The sequence below is a fragment of the Cyanistes caeruleus genome, chromosome 9, assembly GCF_971803275.1.
Source record: "Cyanistes caeruleus chromosome 9, bCyaCae1.hap1.1, whole genome shotgun sequence".
NCBI classification, from domain to species: domain Eukaryota; kingdom Metazoa; phylum Chordata; class Aves; order Passeriformes; family Paridae; genus Cyanistes; species Cyanistes caeruleus.
In genome coordinates this window covers 27,344,731-27,368,738 of record NC_141709.1, presented here as the reverse complement: position 1 = coordinate 27,368,738, position 24,008 = coordinate 27,344,731, and the positions used below count along the sequence as shown (strand labels likewise).

Below are 24,008 nucleotides of genomic sequence, written 5' to 3'. Positions count from 1 at the left end.
CAAGTGTTTTTAAAGGCACAGCCTCTGAAGCCATGGTCCTTCTGCCTCGCAGGACAGATTGAGAGAGGAGCTAAGCCAATTCCTGAGGATAAGTGGTCCCTTCCCTGCATTTGGCCCACTGTAAATGCAGGTGGTGCCTTGTCTTGACTTAACAAAGCCTGGCTGAAAGCAGGATAAATCCAGTGTGTCTCTGAGCAAGTTCTTAAGAGGCATCTTGACTTGGACCATCTCATAGCCACTGGACTGAGTCTTTTATCAGCTGGGAGACCTCAGGTAGCTTTCAGGAGATCTTCTACATCTGCTCACACTGGAGAGCAGATTCCCGTGCTCCCAGTGCAAAAAGTTCCACTTGGACACAGCAGAACCTGTGGTACCCCAGCCAGGGAAGGAAGGTGCCCTGAAATCCCAGTGAATCCTGCAATCACTGCCACCATTCTTCAGTTCTCCTTATCTTTACTCAACAACTGTAAACCCAGCTACACACAGGCTTCTGTCACAAGGGAACACTAGTGTTTCTTAGTTCCTCATACTTCTTAGTCAATCTCATTTCTTAATTTCTTCCTTTTAGGAATGCTCTTGTCAAAGCCACTGACTATGCCCCACCTGACAATGGAAGCTGCATCTGAAGAGGAAAAATGCAGCACACAACAGATTACTGATGCCTGGTTGTGATTTATACAACTCGGGAGCTTCCAGCAATTTAGGGATGAGAAATGGTTTATCCACACTTTGGTGTGTCGAAACAGTCTTTCTACCATTTATCTCAAAACTGATTTTGTTTGGGTGGTAGTAAATGTTATGCCCAAAGCCGTGGGTGGAATGTCTAGTGGGAACTTCCAGACCTGGAACAACAGGGATCATCATGTTTCTGAGCTGTGAGGAGTAAGAGGATCCCCAAAGAGTTCAGCTTATAATTTTCCAGTGTATTTTGGGGCGTTTAATTACAGTTGGAAAGTATTGTACTGTTCTTGCATTTCCAACTAAGCTGAAAACAACTGTTAAGGCTTTGTTTTTCATGCTGTTTTTCCCCCGTGCATTTGAGAACATTCATCAGCGATAGAAGAAGGTTGTGAATGCTGGATTTTCACTTGGAAATCTCTTCCCCTGTCCTCATCCCTTCTCAGCACATCAGAGAGAATCAGCTCTGTAATTTTCATTGACTGTGTAAAGAGCTGAGGTCAGCTAATCCACAAGGGCTCCTTCCCAGAGCTGGCAAGTAACCAGAATTAAACAATAGCAAAGATCAGAAATGTTAAAATCACAAAAGAGACTCATCCTATGTTTTCCTGCTAGTCTTATTAAAAATCCATCAGACATTAATGTGAGACCAGTAAATTCAGGCCCAAATTAATTTTGGGACAGTTTGATAGAAGCTTTTACAATCAGGTTTTAAATGCATAATTTTAACAGTATACCAATTTACGAAGCGAAGCTGATGCAATATTTTAATGAATTAAAATGTACTGATGCTGAAATCCATTCTTTCAGGGTTTTTTTTCTTTTTCAGCTGTGAGCTTGGTCCTGACTTCCCTCAGAAAACCTCATCAGGAGTCAGAAACTCTAAGATATTTAATAAACCATTTTCTTTGGTCATTTTATAGTTTAGGCCAAATTACCATTTACAGGAAGGCTCATTTCCATCTCCCACTTGTGTAGTGGGACCATAAGACGGACAAAATGTCACTTGTGTGGAGCAATGTGAAGATGGCACGAGGATAGTGGAGCAGCAGTCGGAGGTGTCCCTGTAAAATCATGCTCTCAGCTCTGGGAAAGGCATGTGGATTCAGAGTGAAAAGGGCTGTGGCCCTGTGGCATTCCCAGCGTTACTTTGCTGGAGTCTGAGAGCCCTCGCTGTCCCTGTGCTTGCTCAGGGCACCCTGAATTTCCCGTACCTGTCTGTGTATCTCGAATCTCGTGCTGAGCCAGGTGCTCCCTGCTCATGGCCACAGGTGTGGCAGCCACTCTGCAGCTCAGTGTCACGGGCAGGTTTCCAGCAGCAGCAGAATGTGCTCACTTGGACACTTCCCTCACAAATGGCAGAGCTGGGGCACACTGGTGCTCCCCCACACTCTGCTGCCCCTGGATGCTCTGTCCAGCCACTGGCTCCTGTGCAGCACCTCCACCCTCTTGTCTGCTCCCCGTGCCCAGGTGTTAGCTGGGACCTGCCTGTTTCAGTTCAGCTCACGAGGACAAAAGCGACGGCGGGTATTGAAATGAGTTCATGGGAAACACAGCGTGGTCCCTGAGCACAGTCCCTCTGGCAGAGATAAAACACTGCTCTCCCAGATCCCTGTTCTCCAGCCTCCTCTTTCAGAGCAGGAGCGAAAATTACAGGCCTCTGATTACTCAGGGAGAAGAGCACACAACTCCCATCTTCGTAATTTCTTCCACCACAATCAAGCATTTCAGGAAAAGGGCCTGAAAGCCTGAAATAGTCGGTCAGGGATCTTTCCGCCTGGTTCCTTCCCTGATAACACACAAGAGGAATAAAAATGAAGGCTCGTCATTGCTGTTACCTTTTGCTTCCAAAAGCATCTGTCCCATGTGGGATCAGGAGCTGGGGCTGCTGGGAATGAAAATGCTCTCCTTGGGGAAAGCCCCTCTGGTTTTCCAGGTTGGCAGTTCAGGGCATTTATAGATTTTAAGACTGGATGGTCTGGCTACATTTCTAAAATTTGACCTGCTGACTACCATGAGAGGGAGTCCCCAGTAATTCTCATACTGAGCCTGGTTCTTACACTGGAACCATGGAAAGCCCAATCTCCTCCCCATACCCCCATTTTAGCAGCTTCCACCGTTGATAAAGATTTTGAAATACATGAAAATACATTCAAACAAAATTTGAAATACATTTTGAAATACATTTTTTGAAATGCCAGCTGTGCTAGGCATGGGGCACATTTTTTCCCTAGAGTGAGTCCCAGGGAAGGATGCATCATCAGCACCCAGACTTACAGCATGTTAAATGCTGGTGAAAAGCCTTGGAACAGCCCCTCTGAAACAAAATAAGTAAGTAACTGGTGGAAACAGCTCTGCTGTAATAGAGGACTAGCTCTGATCAGGCTTGGCATGATATAACATGGTGGTTTAAAGCCCTGTAATGCCATTTTCCATTAGAGCTCTTGTTTGAGTCAGGAAGGGGTTTGATCCATTGATGGAAGCTGTTATAAACGGATGAGAAAACCTCATCCATATTTCTCTTGAGACTGTATGAAGCTGACAGTATGCTCTCTGACCACAGTCATCTGGGACTCTCCCAAACAAAATAACCCTCTTTTCATAAATAACAGGATCGTTGTGGTGGACTGAGATTTGCTGTAAAATTCAGTTGCATCAAACAAAGAGCTTCCTCTGGTTTTTAATTTGAGCTATTAAAAAGATTCATTTTTCTCTTTGTTCTCATTTTCCTTACCCTCTTTCTTCCTTTCCATTTTTTTTTTTTTTCCTTCCTCTCTGTCTGTCTTTAGGATAACTTAAAGCTGTTTGTCTGAAACAAAAGACTTGCGTGGGTCTGGTCAGTGGTGCCTCTGGACTGAATGGTCACATTTCAAATCCTACTTAGGACTAAACTTGGATGAATTCCATAAGCTAATAACCCAGTGCAGTCTTTCAAATTGATGGAGGTGCCGTCCTCTAGATGAGACATAAAACCAGAGATCCAATCTGCTTGGCAGAGACCCCACAGGACTTATCAAAGATGAGTGGGGGCTGCTAACTGTTTTGCCCTTGTCAAATCCTTACCACCATCACGGTTTCTCTTCCCGTTCCAAAGCAATGACACTGGACCTTATGAAAATGAGATTGTGAATTTGAAGGAGCCATCCTTTTTTCTAATTATTTAAAGCAGTTTGCAGTGTCTGGCAGAAGGAGAAAAGAGAGATAATCCACTCACTTGAAAGTGGAATGACCCTGAATTTCAAAAAGCAAAACAAAAGCGAGCGAATGGTGCCACCATGCTCTGCAGCAGTGACATTATTAAAGGATCAGTGAGCTATTAAAGCAGCAACATTTAGTACCTCCCCTAATGACTTGTACTGCTAACTGGTTTCCAAATTGAGATTTTTATTGCCTCCATGCACAGACAGAACAAGGCTCTGTCTGCACTTCCAGAGGCTCGAGCTTAAGCAGACTGCTCACAATAGGCTCAATGAATTGTGTCAGCTGAAAACTAGTAATGGCTTGTGAGAGTCCCCACTCCTCTGTCCTCTTTCTTACCAGGGAGGGAAGCTTTGGGCTGTGGGGCATGGTCGGGATCATAAACATGAGGGATTTTGCAGAGAGCCCAGCACGATTCTTGAACCTCCTAGCATCTGTGAAATTTGGCAGAGTTGTGCATAAACAGACTGTCCTGAAATCTCCCCAAATCTGCTGATGCCATTCACAGAGTGAATGCTGTGAGAAGGGCGTTTGCAGGAGGGACACTGGTTTCCACTTCCAGGTAGAAATACGGAGCATGGAGCAATGAGACTATGGAGGAGGAAGAGAGATGAGAGGGAGCTGCAGATGCTAGTGAAGGTGAAGATACACCCAGCTGTTTCCATCATCACCCTCCCAAATACATTTTGACTGTCTTGTATGAGCTGAGCTCCCATGATGGGACTAGCTGGGAAATGGCCTTCTGTCAAGTGCAGTTCAGGCTAGGAAGGGAGCTCCTGTGGGCACACAGGATTTGATTGCAGACTGCAGATAGGAAGCTGGTTAAAAACCAACCAACCGACCAAACCACACAGCAGAAGTGGGTTTGGGCTGCAGTAGCTGTTATTTACGTGCCCAGGATACACTGTAAGCCAAAGTGGAGTTTGAGCCTTCCATGCAGAGAGATAAATGCAAATGTTATTGCTTTAATTTGTTTTCCTCTACTGGTTCTGCACACACGTGCTGCTGGCGCTTGCTGAGGGAGCCACGCCAGCTCCTGCCCAGGCTGGACAGTCACAGGGAGAGACTGATGCTGCTGCTCCTGTTTTTATGTATCAGGTGCCTGATTTCCATGACAGAAACCACTCATCCCTTGCTGAAGTGACAGGCAGAGAAGAGGGGGCAGGATGGCTGGAGAGACTCATATTAGAACATGCACATTTTTTATCCCATGCTGGTTTGAGTCACTTTTCATCATTGCTGACTGCAAGTTATTCCCATTTTGTGACTTTTTGGTGGATGTATTTTGGTGGCACTGCATTTCCAGTTTCTTCATGCTCTCTATCTATCTGTGTGTCATACTCTGCAAAATGCCCTTACCTTTCTTAGCAATCTTAACAAACAGGTCTCTGTGGATTGAAAAATATGTTCAGAACTGTAGGAAGATGGGGTGAAGCAGCCAGAGAGGCCCTTTTATGTTCCCTTACCCAAACTTCATGCAGCACCAGTTACACCTAAACCATTCATGTCTGCTGTGGGTTTAACCTGTTCTTTAATACCTCTGGTCTGGACATTTCCTGGCATGCTAAGGCAGGTTATTCCAGTGGTTAGCTGTCCTTAGCTTCAGAAAGCTGTTCCTGAGACCTGAGCTCAGCAGTGGAACTGGATTCCTGCAGGTTGGGGTTAAGGCAGGGTTGCAAGGCAGGAGCTCATGGAGCCACTTCCTCAGCTGCACCCACTGCCATCCAAGGGCTTCCTCCCCCAGGACAGCAGGTTCCCTCCGTGCAAACAAAAGCAATGCAGAGAGACAAAGAAAAGGGCAGCAGGGCCACTTCTGGCAGAGGAGCTTTCTGAGATTGCCACCGACAAAATGTCCTAGAGACTTTACTGAGTCCAATTACCACTTTATATCTTTAAAGTGACGAGTAAATGAAAGAAACTACAAGATCAAGCCATGTTAGTCTTCTCAATCCCTTAAGTGTCTGACAGCCCTCTCCCCTTCCTGGCTTCCTCAGACTACTCTGAACTCTTAACCTTCACCACTGCTTTGAGCCCACATCTGCAGCAACCAAACTACCCCCAGCCATCCCCAAATTCCAGAAACAATCACAAAACACTTTCAGAGCAACACTGCCCTCCCTCGAATCGCTAAACTTTAGGCTGTCTCCGACTTTCCGAACCTCCATGCACGCAGGGCTGGTGTCACACAGCAGTGCTGGTAGGATGTGAGGGGAGCTCGCTGGGCAGTGCCACAGCCAGGAGACAGCCAGTGCTGATCCACAGAGCTGGTGCTGATCCACAGAGCTGCCTCTCCCTGTCCATGCAGACAACAGCTGGGAGCACCAGCTGCTGAGGCTCTGCCCTGCTGCTGGCCGGGAGAACAGAAGTGCCCGCAGCACACACGGTATTAGGATTGAAACAAGGGTGTCACAATACATCCTCAGCAGGGACAGGTCCATGGAACCATCCCCAGGCACAGAGGTGGGAGCTGGAAAATCAGGACAAGATCGTTGGAGAGAGAAGCAGTGTCAGGAGTCACTGTCAGCCAGGAGACCTGACTGCAGCTCTGGCAGAGCTGGTGGCTGGATTTTTGCAGAAGGCTGTCACATCGGTTCGACCTTCCTTAAAAATACATAAATAAACGATAGAGACCTCACAGTGATGCGTGAACCTGATGTCTCATGCTCACTTGTTTTGATGTGTCTAATGTAAGTGGGCGGGTAATAAAAGCTTCATTTAGAGGCCAGTGCCTTCACCAGCACTGCTGGAAGCCCCTGGGATGCTGCACTTCTGGAATTTTCCTGTAATGGAAACATCAGCAGATAACTACTGATAAAGCAGAACATGCATACATACACACAGAACAACCCAGCAATGGTTTATCTCCCTGGACTGCTGGGTGTTGCATGCAAAGGTCTCTTCAGAGTCCCCAGGTTGTGCAGCAGCAGCCCTGCTGAAATGACCATTTGGGGCAGTGCCCTGGAGTGCTATGTGGTTATTGCAGCCTGGGTAGGCATCAGCTCAAAACAGGCAAATAAAGGAGCCTTCAGCCTCCTTCAGCTGTGGATAATGGAGTCCACGGGATATCTCCCAGCTGGACATCACCCTGTAGATGATAAGGAGATGCTGCTCTGTAACAGGCAGCCTTAATGATGGCTTTTCTCATGAGCAGCAGATTCACCCCATGAACATGTTGTCTGGGATATTGTTTTTAATGCAATCCACAGGTTATTCAACTTCTTTGTAAGCAGCTGAGTCTTCAGGAAGGTCTGGTTCCTGTGCCCCTGAGGTCTTCATAGCAGCTTTGATGTGCAGCACCTGCCTAATGCTGGGATTAGCTGAAGGAGAAATAGTGGCTAGTGAGGAGAGAAGACACACCAGAGTTACTGCTGAACTCGTTAAGGTAACCCACTGTCCTTCCAGGTCAGTGCTAAAATCACCATTTCAGGTCCTGAATACAACACAGGGAAAGAACAGTGAATTCTCCCATGACACTCTGGGGGTCAGAGCTAAAGGTGTGAGGGCTACAGCATTAATCCCAACCTTCAGTACACTGGTCCATGGCAGGTTCACACCATGGTATAGCTGACCTTGTATCCTGGATACAGAAATACTGCCTGTATCCAAGCATTTTAAGGTAATTATTTTCCCTGAATGTGGAGATTGGAGGGCCCCTTTTGTCTAGTGTATTATTTCATGAGAACCACAGGGATCCGCAGCCAGGCGTGGGGGGAAAGGGAGATTGTTTCCTCCTGTCTGTGTTTTTATGAAGCATCTGCCTGTGAAAACAAGAAGCAAACAAGATGACCCCAACCTTATTTGCCTGCCTAAGTCATGTTTGCCTGAAGCCTGAGCTCTGTGGGATGGTTGATGTAAAACTTGCTCTTGCATTAAATAGCAGTAACTTACCTTTAGACTCTGCTTTTATTACTATTTTTTTTTTTTTTTCTAAATGCTCCTTAATTAAAAAATCACAGATATGAAGCTTGGAAGAAATGTGGCCAGGACATTCTTGGATTACTACAGGCTGAACTCCTTGGTGGAGGGACCACTAGCACCTACTCCTAAAACTAGGTAGGTCAGAAAGCAATTTCTCTTGCTTTATCCAGGCTGCTTTTTTAATACATTTCATAACTAAACTTCAGTGCTGCTGCATTACGGCTTTATAATAAGTGCTAGTCTAACTGTGCTTATTTTATTGAAATTCCATTTGGAAATAAAGCATTTATGATCAGGAAAGATACCTGGTTTATGTCTGAAAAAATATTCAGAGGATTTTGGAGATATCAATATCTTTTCTGAATTCTGTCTGCTGTACACCAATCTCACACCAGTATCTTTAATGGACTTACCCTTCATTTATCTCCTGAGAGCGAATCAGACACGCTTTTATTTCGTAAAGTTTTAGTTCTGGAAGTGAAAACTTTTTCAGCGCTTCAGGAAGCTACTGGCAAGCCTGTGCTGAGGCAGAGTCCTCCAGCTCCCCTTGGAGCTGCTGCAGTGCTGGCAGGTTCCTTCTGCCAGCCCAGCTGGACACTTTACCCAGGACCCCCTCTCTCTCTGAGCCCTTACTCCAGTTTCACAACCAGCTCAGTGGGTGTTAGTCCAAAAATAAGTGTGACACGAGGTCAGGCACTGGTGAGCAAGGCACAAAGGCATGAAATGCCCATGCCTGGCTCCCTGCAGCACTGCTGGTCCTTCCCTGGTGTTGGCCAACCGTGCCCTTTCAGTGTTCCTTAGCTTGTGTGAGGAGCAGGGGAGATACCACTGAGCTGTTCATGCAGAACCAGCACTCTTTGAGCTGGAAGAGGGCAGCAGAGCAGGAACCAGAGCACCTGTTTCATGGGAAACATCATATTCAGTATTTGCCTCTGTTCTGAGAAAACTGCAATAATGCCTCCAAACTGAAAAATTTCAATTGAATGCATTTGGACCAATTGGAATGTTTCATTTGGGTTCCAACTCTTAACAGCACAACCAAATATTGTTTCTATTTTGCAATGGAAAAGGCAATTTCAAATTGGCAAGGGAGGCAGCTGAGCCTAGAGATTCCTTCTACCCACTTTTTTCCTCCCTTAAAAGAGTAGCTGTGGGAATGTTCCTTGTTTACAAAGAGACACTTTCCTACTGAAGATTTTCTAGTGATGTGTAAGATGGATGTTACAAGTATCAGCCCAGACCAGAGAGCAATTGCTGGAGTTCCTTCTGCAGCCTTTAAAAATCATCTCATTGCAGCCATTCTGGCAGTTCCTTATACATGTGGTCAGAGCCAGGCTGCCTGTGTTAGGCCTGCTTTGAGCCCATCTCCCTTTTCTGTTTGTGATCTTGACACCACAGTTTAGGCTGGCTCAAGGAGGATTGTCAGCACTGCAGTTCTGAACGCTCTTATCTGCAGAGACCTGCAGGGTTAGCAGAGAAAAGCATGCAGCATCTTCCTCTCCTCTGGAAATTGAATGTATCATTTCTCTCAGACTCCCAGGGGCCACAGCCTCCAAGGCTAAAAACCCACAACTATTACTGAACCTAATTACCACCTGACAGCAAAGTGCTTTTCCATAGCATCATTCAGTTACCTCATCAAAAGGAATGTTTGTTTGCTTCCTTCATTTTAAATTAAAGAACCACTGACAGTGGTAACTGAAGCATTTTAATCTCATCAAATATCCATGTCCATCTCTATAGAGACAGCCACGCCAGCAGGGAAAGATACACATCTCTAATCGGGTTGCACAGAGTAAATTTTCCTTGTTCCTCCACCAGAGCCTAATGCCACGAGGGATCTTTTGTTTGGGGGCTGCTACTTCACAGTAAAATCCTAAATACGGTCAATGTTCAGCCCTAAGCCAACAGATGTTTAAGGAATAGATTTTTAAAGATTCATGTTGTTAATTTCCTGATGGATTTCAAATACCGGCTTTTCCCTGTAAGTAGATAAATGCCTTCTATTTGTATCCTGGGCTTTGTCACCTGACATTTGATCATAGCCATATATATATATATACACACACCTAAAATGTACACCAGTGAAATGAAATTGTTCTTTGAATCTGCAATTTGTGTTAACTGAAATCCTCTTCAAAAAGAACTCTTGCAAACTGCTGGGAAACAGAAGGGAGATGGCTGTGGCTTTAAATATGCCTTGGCTAGGCAGTGGCACTAGGAAAGGACTGGAATATGTAAAATGATACTAAATATCTGTGTAATCAGGACTAATTATATGGCACGGTTATTAGTGGAAACAGGACATGTTGTGCCCACAGTTTATGAAAATATATTAAAACATTACTGGATTTCACATAGTCATTGAAAGAAAGCTGCAGAGTTAATAAACGTGTAAGAGACAACTAATTGCCTGCTTTGTCCCAGACTAGGACAGGCAGAACAATTCCTGTTAGAGGGAATTAGTGCAGCCAAAATGTGTTAGAATGACAGGCCTGGAAATAGCAACAACCTGCAACACTTCCAGAGCATGTCTGACTGTAAGGAAGGAAATGTTTATGTTGGAATCACCATGTTTTGGAGAAGGAAACTGAGGCACAAAAAGGGAGAGGTGGACCTGAGGGTCAGAAATAGGGCTGGCACCCAAATTCAGGCACCTTCACAAGAGCTTTGTCCATGCAGTCAGGCTGTCAGAGAACAGCCATCCTACAGCATAGGCAATGCAGGCAGTTCAGTGGGAATGGAATCAGGACCATCTGGAGAAAGGCAATAACTGATGCAACAGCTCTGGTTACAGAACAAGACTGAGGCTGGAGGTGGGGCACCCTCTGCTACTGAAAATGCAGCTCATTTCAAGGGTCAAGAGAAATAACTGTATCTGTATTCTGTGTATAATGTGATTATGTGCCTGTAAGTGAATCCAACTGGTTGGCTGGACCTGTGGGTAAATTCCCTTGTCCTTGCATACAGGAGCCCAAAGGCCACCTGTAGATCAACATATCACAGAATCACAGATTGTTCTGGGTTGGAAGGGAATTTAAAGATCATCCAGTTCCATCCCCTAGATGGTGGAACTTCCACTAGACCAGGTGGCTCCAAGCCCCATCCAACCTGGCCTTGAACATTTCCAGGGATGGGGAATCCACAGCTTTTCTGGGAAACCTCTTCCATGTATGTGTGTGATGTAGCCCAGCACAGCTCACCCAGCTCCTCCCAGAACCCTTCAGCCCCTTCCCTCTGACTGAGCATCCTCCAGCATCCCCCCAGCTCCCCTTGGAGGGAGCCCAGTGACCACAGAGTTTCCCACAGTCTGCAAAGGCAGGTCAGGTTTCAAGCAGTAACCCCAGTTTTCCCTGCAGTCCTCATAGCAGGGAGACCCTGTGAATCCCAAACAAACACCCAGTTCACAAAGATAATGTCTGCTGTTATCAGCATGCTAAGTAATTATTTTCCTGAAGGTGATTGTCTGAGGCAAGGTAGGAAAGCATCATTGACTCAGCTGAGGAGGGCAAGATTAGAATATTTTCCTCTGTGAGCTAATGAATTAAAAGCCTTTCTGAAAATGCTGGATGCTCTTTTGAGTGACAGGCCAGCAGGCCCATGAATTTCTAGCAGGGCAAGAGAGAGCTCTGTGCTGCCTGCAGAAGCTGCTGGAGAAGAGAGCACTGTCACCTAGCTGTGCTTGAGAGAGGCTCAGAGAGCCTGTCCTGGACACTAAGGCAGCTCTCTAAGAGGGGGGTTAAGTGGGCACAGAGCAGGAGAGAGCAGTGCAGAAAGGGGCTGTTGGACAGCAGTGAAGGTTCATGCCCTTCCTCTCCTCTTGTTCTTTTCCTAAGCTGTTCAGTGACCAGAGTTCCACTCCTGGTGCACTCACTGGAATCCATTCGAGTGGGGCTCCCTTTGATGCTGCCAGTGACACAGGGAGCTCTTCCTCTTACTGAATCTCTGTCCTGTTCTCACCTCTTTCTACTTGTGCCAGAGGAAAGGTTAAGATTTCTTGGGCTCAAAGTGTGAAATGTCCTCCTCTGAAAGGAGGATGGTAAAAGGTGAAAAATTTGTAAGACATTAAGACACAGCAGAGTACAGCTGTTACAGGGAATGACTAAGGGAGAAAAACAGAATTTTTGGTTAAAAATTCACAAATGCCAGTCAGCTTGCCCTGCCTGAAGCTCATCCCTTTGCCCTTATCAGAATTTCTCTGTTCTTTCACTCTGGATCCCTGGCTGCAACAAAGCCCTGCTCCAGCACAGCATTAGCAGAGATCTTCCCTCTTTAGACCACTGACATTTTTTCTCTGAGAGCCACCAGGTCCATGTTAGTCATATTCTGGACACACTGAATTTCAAATTCTAGATGTCCTGAGTGTTTAAACAGCTCTGGCAATGGTTAGGGAAGATGGGCTTTGAACAGAGACAGCGTGGGTATCCTGAAAAATGCCACCTGGGCCTTGCTGGTGGAGCATTCTGCAGCTCATTCCTGCCCCAGATTTTTCTGTTGGTAAAACCCAGGTGCTCTGCTCACAGAAGTGTTGGAAAAGAAATTTCTTCCTTTGTGGGAATCTCACAGTTGCTGCACTGATACATATGAAGGAAAAGCCCAGGAGAAGATGAATAATTCTAAGAGCAAGGATTTGATGGCATGTGGCAAATAATGCCTGGGGCCACACACTGAATGAAAAAAGGACAGAACAAAATATTGACTGGCCCTTCATTAATTGCCGTCTGTCCGTCGTGCCCTGAATAAAGCAGCAGCCTTGTTGAGGAAAAAGTAGGCTGTGATGAGGTAATTAAAGACCCCATCAGGAGGCATATCTGCCAGGAGGTTGAATTAAAATTGCTCTGACAGCCTTTATTCTGGCAATTCCTCCTTTTGCTGCTTGACTTTGCAGCTCTAATGATGATGTATGAGAGCACAGCTGTGTCTCCAACAGGCTGGGTCTGCCCACGGGACCATCCCACCATCCTCACAGGCCATGGGCACTGTCTTCTGCACCACACTGGCTGGGGATGGGGAAAGCCTTTGTGTGTGGGCACAGTCTGACCAAAGGTAGGTCCTTCTACCTGGACAACTCATTTTGAGCCCCATCTGGACACTAAACAGCTGTGCCCAGAGCTTGTGTGGCTCTGATACCATCCCAGGGCTCTGCTGCTCTCTGGCATGTGCTGAGTGCAGGTCCTTCTGCCCACTGGGAATGTTCTCCCTGTGTTTCAGAAAAAACACTTTCAAGCTCAGGATTTTCACCTACATCTGGCAGTGTATTCTCTGACCTGGCCATGACTGAGGTGAGAGCAGGGAGTGAAGCCACCTCCCTGCTTTATTCCCGAGAGGCTGTTTCCATCCCCAGCTCACTTCTCCCAAACTTAAATTATTGTTTTGTTGTCTTTTCTCCCACCATTTTCAGTGGCTAAGAGGAGAGCAGAGTGTCATAAACAGAAAAAATGCTCTAGACCAAATGTGAAAGGTCAGCAAAACCTTTTACAGTTTGTAGAGGAGGGAGGAAATGGAGTGAGGGCAGCAAAATAGAAAATAGTCAAACAGCTTCAATTTGATTTCCAGGTCTGTAAATTGTATTACTAATGGGAGCCCAACTAAGGTTTAAAGGTAAATTATATGTTTTGCCAAAAAAAAATAATTTGGAGGGATTTTCCCCCTTTTTCTATTGGTAATTATAATCTGTCAGCTCGCTCCCACGTCTGCACATTTTATGCAACTCTTGATGCTTGTAGCTGTCACTAAAGAACACCTTCCAGGTTTTGAACATTGACTTTGCATGGGTTCAGTGAAAAGGATTCATTTACAGAGTTTAGAGATGTGCTGTGCTTGACCAGCTCCCAGCAGAGGCTTCACCAAAATTCCTCATTACAACAATTAGCTTCTCAAACACTTAGGAACAAGGCTGCCAGCTGCAGGGATTTTACCCTGGATTCAAGCACGTGCACACTAAACACATGCAAGCACCCAAATACATGTCCAGCTTGATCCTGCTCTTGGAGACTCCCTGAACAGAGGGAGTGTAAAAATACTTCAGGATGGGGAATTGGTGTGCCTGATGGGGGGCCTAGCAGGCAAAAAAAATCTGCATTACTGTATGAAGTAGACTGGGTCCGTGTTAACAACCCCTTTCAAAATGAAGGTGCTGTCAGCTGTTTTAATTTAATTTACTCCACCTTAATTTACTTTTTGGAAATGAGCTAAATGAGTAAATTGAATTATGGCTACTTTAACTCTGAAGGAGCATATCACATAAGAGCTTGCTGTGGTTTCACTAATCAGCTTTGCATTTAAACCCTAAATGTATTTAGATTAGCTCTCACAGGCATCCTCACATAGGTATGCCTGCAGGTACCCACCTGCTTTCCTTCTCCTTCCCTGGTCTTCTTGCTCTGAGGAAGCCAGGGCTCAATAAGCAGATTTACAGCATTTGTGTTACTTCATGCATCACCCTGGCCTGGGATTTTCCTGCTCTGAAAGCAGAGACAGGGACCTACATGAAGGGTGGGTTGACATGGATAATGTCTGATGTACATAGCACGTTAATCCCAATATCATAACTTGAACCAGCTCAAGAGACTGCCATTTTCTGCTACATCTCATCAGGTGAGTGCATATAAATCCATTATTGCCCTCCTGCTCCTTAGGAAATGGGAGGACAGGAACCAAGACAAAACCCATTCCTGTGTTCTCTGCAGCTTCCAACTCCAGGGTGAGAGGTACACAAGGGTGGCAGTGTGTGAGCCACGTGAGTTGCTTGTAATTGTGGCTCCTTCTCTTATGTGATAGTGTGGCTCCAGCTATAAACTAATCATTCCTGCCTCAGAGCACTGTCTCCTGGATAAAGCAGGTGTGTCCTGGTGCACTGAGCTGGGAAGGGAGGTCAGGAACTGAGGGATGGATGCCAAGAAGCAGGAACCCTTCTGTGGTGGAGGGAGAGACATGCACACCCTCTTTTGTCTGCCTCCTGTATAAGCACTGTGGGCCAGCCCCTGCACTCAGAACGGCAGAGCCATAGGATATGGACCTGATGAGACTCCCAGGTAGTGCTGGGATTCTCCACACACCACTTCAGTGGGGTTTGTGTGTCCCAGAAGTCACAATGTGCTGTAATGGATGGGTGGGCACCTGGGAAACATGACTGTGTGCTCACTTACTGGAAATAGGCGCTGGTGACCGCTTGAAAAAAAGCAAAATCAAGCCTGTGGTAATGGCTGAGGATTTCTGACCTTTGCTCTAACATTTCAGATTTGTTTTTATTGCTTCTAATTGGCCTTGCTTTGGAGCATGCACATTATCTAACTGTCAGGGCACTGGCTGTCATTATCTGTTGGGTCATTTGGTTTGTGTTCTTTACGATTGAAACTTGTCAGGCATTCCCAGAAAATACTGCGCTCCCCTTGCAGTGTCAAACATGGTGCTGGTTAATTGTGCATCCCTGAGAGTGAAGCATTGGGACTGATCAGACACTGATTGTTTAGCTGTGATGGATGCAATGGAAACAGGTCTCCTCTGTATGGAGGGGAAAGTGTAAAAATTAGATCAGCAGCAACATGATGGCAGCCAGATTTCTTCATTTCAGGGATCAGAGGTTACCCATTTTCCAGCCTTGATGACTCATTTTTGATCTCACTCACATAGCTTAGATAACTTTATTTTTACCTCCCTTTGCAGTTTAAATTCTCTTCTATTTTGACTTTCTTTAATACACCAGCTGCAAAGTCACTAGTTCAAATCTCCCCACCTCGCCTTGCTTCATGAGATAGAAACAAAAGTCAAGAAATGTGTGTGTGAAAGAGCTCCAAATGCCACAGCAGCACAAATGTGCCTCCACTGGTGGCTCTGTACACCTCAACTCATCCAAAACATCAGCCAGATTTTACGTCTGCTAATTTATTTTAAGGCACTTAAGATTTGCTAACAATTAAAAATCCAGGTATAGTTATTTTGGATGTGAACCTGTACACTACATTCAGAGCAGGTGCATCCAGGGCTTGTCCTCCTGTAGATGGGCTGGGAGAGCTACAGGCAGCAATAGCAACGTCCCTAATTCTGCAGAGTAAAACCGAGCTTTGCTGGGAACATCAGGCTGTTAGACCTCAGTGTGAATTATGCATCTGCTGTATTTAGATAGAAGCAATTTTCCTGTTGAAATCAGAGGCTGGCATTTTTTTTTCCCATGGGGTTCTGTAACTCAAAATTGTGTTGAGATCAAGCATGTAGCAGAGGCTTTTTTAGCTGTAAAGGTGAATGTATTCAGATTATTCAAGTGGTGATTTTTTGGATGTACAATTAGTTGAGTGAGAGATGTGGTATAAATTTGGTATTGTAATTGCTATGCCTCTGAGATTTCAATTTGAGAAACAGTTTGCATGGCTGCAAGATTAACTGTTGTCTGTGCGATGAACATGTAGCAGAGCTGTGGTTTGTGATTGTGACTGTCAATTGGCTGTATGTCCAAAAAAAACACTTTGTCACAAGTACCTGATATGAACCGAGTGGTTGATTCTCATGGTGCTTCAGTTCAGTTCAGGCTGAAAAAGGCCAGTGTCTAAAAGTCTCATCTGCAAGTGCTGTTGGCATGACAGGGTTTCCTTTTCCCGTGTTAACCAAATGAGGAAAAAGGAAGTTTAAGACCCATTTTTATCCTCTTTGCATATTTTGCATTATATTGCTTCCTTCACTTGCACAGAGGAGCATGGCAGTGACACTCAGCAGTGCTGCTCCAGTGACTGGAGTGGGTGCAGAGAAATGGGGGTCTGCATGGAAGCCTGGCCAGGAGATGAGCCCTGCCTGCCCATCCAGTGCTGGCTGTGCCCTGGGAGCGGGCAGGAAGGCTGTCAGCAGTGACATGGGCAGTGCTGATGCAGCCCCAGGGCAAGGGATGGGCTGCCTGACTGCTTTTCTGATGTTTTTCATGAGTCTCCATTTGGTTCACAGCTGCTGCCGTGTTTGGGTCTCCAGTGTTGTCTAGGAACACGTCAATGTAATTATACACAGAACCAGAGAAACTGCTTGTTCTCACTTAACTGTGCCTTTCAGGTCTCCCTCCCAGGGTCCTCATTTATTTATTTTTGTCTCAATGTTTATCTCTTCAAAATACCACTCTGCCTTAGGTTGGTGATTGAAGTGTAGAGATGCAGTAAATGCTGAACTGTGGCAGCTGTGACAGCAGGAAGGAGGGGAGGGCTGGTGGAGGTAAAGCCCTCTAAGCCCTGGGCATTAGCAACTACATTATTACAATTTTTTTTAAAAAGTTTATTAAAACATCCTTTTGCAAATAAAAGCAGAGGCACCGAAAAACACACGCTTGTGTGGTGAGGAAGGCAGGTTTCTCTGTGTCACTACAGAGAAGCCCAATTCCTTGGGGTGAGTCAGGGTGCAGGGATCAAGAAAACTGGGGTTTCATCAGCTCTTTTCAGTTCTCCCCAGGTCTGCTGTGTGGCCTTTGGCAGGTCAGTTCACATCTGACGTGTGACATGGATGTGTGACAGACAGCTCCTCTCAGTGCTTGAGTCTCAGTAGGGTTTGGTACAGCACCAGCCTGCCCAGGGTCAGCAGCTGCCCTGGGGAATACAAATAACTGACCTAAGAGGGAGCAGACTGAGAGCTCAAAGAGCATATCAGGCACAAGGGGAGGACTTTCTTATTTGTGTCCTGTCACAGCAGGGAAAATGAACAGAGTTGGCAAGGCATGGCTGAGGGGGCCAAGAGCTGCCTGAAGGGTCACTGGAGCCCCTTGGTTGGTGTGAGCAACACTGACAGCACAGTTTGATTACCTTCCTTGGGATGGGAATGGATAGTTGGGTTTTGCTGCTTGTAAAAAGGAGAAGCTGTCTGAAGATGTATCTGCAGGGGATGGTGATGGCTGCTCAGAGATGGTGCTGCTCTGGGGTGAGGGTGGAGGGACCCCCCCACTCTCCACTGGAATTCCCAAGGCATGCTTATAGGACAGCCAAAGATGGTTCCTTTGGCTCCTGGTCCTGGTGTTTGTCTCAGAGACAGCTTTTCAGCCCCACCGAGAGCCACCAGTGCTCGCAGGGGCTGCGAAGTGAAGGTCCCTGCTCTGGGACAGCCTGGTGCTGGCTGAGCCTCCCTGAACGAGGGGTGGTGCTGCAGGACCCACACTCTCTGCAGTTCAGCCTCTCATCAAGGAAGCCTCTGGACACAATGAATTGTGACCCAGTTTCCCCAGGCCTGGCTCTGCCCAGACAGACCAGGGCTGAGGCTCTCTGGTCACTTGTGCCCATCTTGCTGTGACCAGTGGGTCAGGACCCAGAGGGAGGAGGGGCAGTGAGAGTGGTGGGCTGTGAGATGGAGGATTTTAATTACAACCTCTAAGCAAAAAGGGTCTATAAGTAAATAGAACAGAAATGTTAAAGAATTAACTGATAATAGAGATATACTTTTCCTTAAAGTAATGAAAATCACGCACAGTGTAAATATACACACAGAGTGTTTTGTCTGGGAAACAAGTAGTGAGACTTAGTTCCTTATCAGGAACTGAAGTGTTACAAAGCGAGTCTTTCCACCAGATAAGCTGTGGGAAGCTGGGGAGCTGGTTCTGTGGTGCTGGGTTGTGAAAAGCTCAGTTCTTACCCTGTGAGCTCCTGGGGCATCACTGCAAAAAGTACTTTGTATTTATCACAACCCTACTCCTTTGGAGGCCAGTTAAAAAACTCACACAGCTCTGCTGGGGCTGCAGCCTGAAAGGGGCACTGGAAACTCCCAACTTTACTGACAACTGGAATTTGGCATGAGTGCTAGGTAATTCTGGAGTCAGATAATTGGAGTTAAGGGCAGTGAAACAGCAGTATCACATCTTTGTGGGTTCTTTGCAGGAACTGGTCTGGATGCTGGAAGCTCTGGCATCACCTGCTGGGTGTTCCCCGGCCACACAATCAGAGTATGTCCCCAAAGACTGAGCCAGCTGTGAACACACCTGGCAGTGGGGGCAGTCCAGCTGTGAGCAGATGTGTGAACCCAGCCATCCTGTGAATGGTGCATGCCCAGAAGGAAATACTCAAAGTGAGAGGAGAGCTGTTCATGAGCAGAAATGAAGGGAAATATTTCAGGTGCACAGGAACCTTGGTAGGAGAAAACAGTGGGGAGTACTTCACCCAAAGAGAACAAATGGGACCCTTTCTCTTGGAGAGCTCAGAGCTACCACAAAGCCCTTGAAGCCTCCTGGAAGGACTAACCCTGCTCTGGCCAGAAAGGGATGGGACCAGCTGGTCTTTAACCACCTCTAATTTGTCTCGAGCTGCCAAAGCCTTCCAAAGCTGCGAGACCTCACGCGTGGCTCCTCAGAGCGCACCCCGCACACGCTCACCCGCTGCCGGAGCCCCACAGTGTCTGATACCTCCTGTCTTCTCTCTCTTCCTTTGGCAGGAAGGACAACGTGCCACACTATAAATGCCCTGCCCAGCGGGGCCCAGGGAACAGCCAGGCTGGAGGCAAAGCCGGGAAGAGGAGCCAGGCGCAGCTGAAGGACCCGTCTCTCTCCACGCGCTGAGGAGAGGGGACGGGAGAGGAGAGGAGAGCTGTAGGGCAATGCGGAGCAACACGTCGCAGGCAGGAATCAATGATGTTTCTCTTTTTTTTTCCCCCCCAGACAAATATTTCTAAGATAACAAATAGTCCAAGGAGCAAAGAGGGAGAGGGAAATTAGCTAGAAATTTTACTATTGATTCTTTTTTATTTATAGATGGTGAATCAATTTCAGGGCTTTTTTTTTTTTTCTTATCTGTTGGTGGGGTGGGGGAAAAAAAAAGAGTGAACTGATAGATTTGCAGAAATCATTTGTGGTGGCTGAAAAGCTATTTGCTAAAATGAGAAAGCCTCTCCTTCCTCCCCCAGTCCCCTTCTCTCTCTTTAAAGGGGTAATCCATACAATGAGCTAACGAGGGAGTTCTGGGTCCTCTACTGCACCATGTGATGTCTCCCCTTTTAGTGTCAGGCTCAGAAGCCCTTATGCCTACTGCATGTGCTAGTCCTGTTAGCTTGCATTAAGAGAGCCTGATAAATAGCTTCTGGGAGCCAGGCAGGTGCTCCTCAGTGTGCAGTTTATCATCCACTGCATGGCTGGGCTTTCCACTCTTCTATCAGATCATTTGAGGAGAGGAGTCATATGAGGAATGGGGCTGTCGGGCTGCAAGCATGACCCTTGCTGCAAGGCCTGTCCAACAGGCAGGGACAGTGGTCCTCCATCAAAAGCTGTTTGGGGCCTAGAAAACCAGGCTTGCCAACAGATGCATGACTGAGGCAGTGAGGAGTGGTGCTGAAAGTGGTGAACAAATAGTGTTGTGTAAGAAACCCCAAGTGAAACCTCAGCACCACCCCAGGACACGGACAGCATGCTGCAGTCTTGTCTCCTGCAATGTGGAGCTCTCTGAAACATCCAAGCTTGATTCTCAAACTGGAGGCAAAAAAAGGGTGGCCCAGAGTCTGAATGTCTCCCAGGGGATGGAAAGGGAGAATGCACTCAGAAGTGCTTCTCAACCCATCAAAAGCTTTGGGAAGCAGCTTCTCTTCAGTCTTCTGCCAGGAGCTGGGCTGGAATGGTAGCTTGAGGGAGAGAAGGTGCCAAGACACAGTAGGAAAGAGAGGGAAAAGATGAATGAGACTGAGGGTGAAAAAAGATGAATGAAACATGACTGAATGAGCTCCTCCTGGTGTGGGGTGGCCCTGAAGAAGTACTAGCCCCAGACACCGTCCTCTAGTAAAAGAAATGTGTTGGTTGTCCCTCCTTCTTTCCCAGGACAGAAATGCCATGATCTAGGAACAGAGTCAGGTGAGCTGGGTCCCACATCCCAGTGGGATGGGCAGCCACTGACACATGGTTTCCATCCAGTTTGTATTACTGCAGCCAGGAAGAATGAGCAGGTATGAGTAAGGACAAAAGCTTGGCTCTGGCATGCCTCTGAAGAAGGACAAGCTACTCAGATCTGCCAAAACTTGAGCTGAGTGCATCTGTGCATTAGCCATCCATTACCTGGGCTTTCTTCAGTTGTTCTCTGACAAAGGGAACTTGCTTGAAAGCAAGGAGGTATCCTGCTGGAAGGAAAAATGATTTAAAACACCAAGCAAACCTCTTATTGTCCATATTTCAAGGTGAGAGGGTTAAACTGTGTACATTTTTGGGCAGAATAAAATGCCTTCATATGATGAATTCCAAGGCATCCAAAAGGCACAGTGCTGGCTCTGTCTCCAAAAGCAGAGTAATGAATAGCAGTGACAGTGTGATAATTAAAATGACCTCTTGGAGATATGGATTAGAAGGTACGCAGAGGGGGGATAAGTTCTCCTTTGAATTAATCTAGTGCTAATTTATGACTATCATTGGTTTTTATAGGGTTTTAGTGGAAGACTTTCAAAGTTGGTTTACTGGAGTTAAAATGTTCTCTCCCATGTTCATTGCAAAAACTCTTGCAAAATTCCTTGTTATTTATTTTTGGATGTTTCTATATATGCATACATATATATATATATAATGAGAGAGTTTCAATATTTGCTTAGCCGCTAAAAAGCCTACTCTAGAAATATGAATAAAGTGATAAAAGCAGCTGTGGAACGAGTGTGTTGTTTCATTTGCATTTCTTCCTCCTCACAGGCTCCCAGATCACTTCAACCATGATTCTGGGAAGCTCTTGTGCTGCCCAGCTATCGGCTGTCAGAGGCTCCCTCTGTCAGACCTGTAAAAGTCAGTCTTTTAAGTTTAGATTTAATAACTGGATTTTCCTGAAAATCACTGTCTCCATTTCTCACTTGTCTTGTGCACAGGTATCTGCCCCACAGCCTGGAATCTGTGGGTCTTAGGACAGACCTAAAGTAGATTGCTCATCTCAGCCAGAGATGCTGCATTTCTGCTGAGATATCCCAACCTTTCAGTGGCACAGAGAGCACAGATTGGAGACAGTTACCCATATGGGGAATGATGACATCCCATTTGTCAAGTCCCATGGTGCTAACCTTCTTCCCATCCTCTCCACCTGCCTAGCAATGCTGTAACATCCAAACACAAGGTTATCTGCCAAGAGCATCTGCCTTGCTCTTCAGCTGGGCAGCACGCCTGTCCTGGAACCCATCCTCCCCATCTTCGTTCCAGAATGTCATGTTCAAACTCTTTGCTCTTGCCTCCCTTTTCATTCCTCTTTCAGTTTGTTTCTGGCACCTTCTGGCTGAGCCACAGTTGCCCCTACCCAGTTTTTCCATGCTGAGATGCTGATCACGTCTCCTCTGAACCCCATAGGCAGAGCTGACTTTATGGTGCTTTCCTCTGAGACCCACAGCTGCTTTCAGGGTTCTCCAATAAATTGTTTCTTGAAAGCTCTCCCTGAGCAGCTGGGGATGAGAGCCTGAGCATTTCCTTCACTGAGGGGTCTCTGCTAGTTCACTTGAGGGTTTATATATACCATTTTCGGGGGAGATTAGCAAGGGAGCTGAAAATTGGAGACCTTTTTTTCCCAGCCTCTACTTCCCCTTCCTTCCATGTGAGTGCTGAAGTTCTCCTCCTCCACCTAAGCAGGCAGATCCTGCTTCAGAACCTGCTCCTGGCCTTCCATGAACCTCTTCTTCCTGGAGATGATCCGTGTCTCAGATGTAAGTAATGCATGTTGAACTCCCAACAGTAATTCCTTATTTAGTCACTTGTGTCAGGACCAAAGTAAGGTGACACCAGGGATTCTGACAGGTTCAGAAGCAAATATGGATCCAAAATTAGGCTTTTATTTGGACAGAATGGTATTTACTCTTAAGAATAAAGGCACATGTTTATCTGAACACGAGTGGAGGGCTTCTCTTGTGAGGAGACCAGTGGCCCATTGCAAAGCCCTCCCTGCCTCTTCACATTCGCTGCCTGGGGAGCTGCTCCCTTGGAGCAGTAGCAATGTATTTGCCTCCCTTCGTACAGGGCTGGGTGATGAATATTAAAGTGCTGAAATTAACTTGTTTTCTATGCATTCTACTCTCCTGACAAGAAAATCCCACTACAAACCCCAGCACAGGCAGTGTAACTGCACCGAATTAGACCCTCGCTGTGAGGGGATTATATATTCTGATTGGGGCTGAGTTTGCAATTATTCTCTCTGCCACACCAAAGACCTTTACTGCAGAGCTGCAAACCAGTTATAGGAACATGAAATGCTTTGACTTCTTCACTAGGGAAACATTAATCCAATCACAGGTTATGTCCATTACAGACTATGGCAATATTGTATACAGGAATTCCCAGGAGAAGATTCTACAAAAATTGGAATCTCTCTATAACCATGTTATGAGATTTACTGGTGTGGATAAAATGGGCAGAGTTAAAATTACCAGGCTGGCTATCTCTAAAAGACAGGTGAAGTCTGCTGGCTATCATTGCTTCGCAATATTACAAATGGAAAAGCCCTGAAGTAATTGAATAACACATCTGCTGAAAAAACCTTGTGAACTGCTATAACCTAAAGATAGACTGCAAGGAAACAATGTAGGTACAGCACACAGTTAAAAGGAAAAAGATGCTTTCCTTACCTGGTGCAGGAAGATATCGCAAATGCAGGTACAGATTCTCTCTTTGCCTCCTAGATTATGTGTGTTTATGTGTGTGTGCTCTATATATTTGTGTGTGTCTGTTCGTGTCTACCTACCTCTTTCTTTGCACATAAAAATAAGTTAAACCAGGTTCCTCAGCAGCCAGAGGAATGGTGCTGGATGGGAATGATATATAATCAGAGCTCACTGTTTCTTTTTCCACTGGAGGCTGCTGAAAACAATTGGCATGGCTGCTAAAGGAGCTAGTTTCCATCCTCTTAACGTCTCTCTGTCCTTGTGCAGAAAAAAGATTTCAAAGCACTTTGCCATAGTTAATGGAGGTTTTTCCTATGCTTTAGCATCGGTATCCAGTGATCTATAACAACAGTTCAACAGCAAAGAGCAAGTACCCTGGCTCCCTGCAAACCCAGGGCTCCATGGAGCTGTGTACGGATGGAGCTGCTGTGGCTGGGGCAGCGCTCACCCCCTCCGGGAGAGGATGGGCACAGCCTGGCCACTGCTCCACACTGCCCTGTGAGTGCAGCCACACCTCCTCCAGGCATGGACACCACAGCCAGAGCAGCAGAGTGACCCACCATCACCTGCCCCTTCTCTGGAGGTGAGTGCACTATGGACTGGGCGCTCCAAGCACGACAGGGGATTTCAGGACAGGTCAGAGCATCTCCTGCTGCTCTGCCTGGGCATGG

At 46.3% G+C, this 24,008-nt stretch overlaps 1 protein-coding gene across 2 annotated transcripts in view; it reads left to right on the top strand.

The window, feature by feature from the left end:
- Window positions 1-21,349, top strand: part of LOC111933065 (BEN domain-containing protein 5) — an 887,514-nt gene extending 866,165 nt beyond the window's left edge. For both annotated transcript variants that reach the window (XM_086842548.1, XM_023932447.2), the window contains exons 12-13: window positions 7,833-7,929; window positions 19,177-21,349. In XM_086842548.1, coding sequence (XP_086698674.1) covers window positions 7,833-7,929; window positions 19,177-19,300 — 221 coding nt within the window. In that variant the 3' untranslated portion in view covers window positions 19,301-21,349. The remainder of the gene's footprint in view (window positions 1-7,832; window positions 7,930-19,176) is intronic.
- Window positions 21,350-24,008: the final 2,659 nt, after the last annotated feature.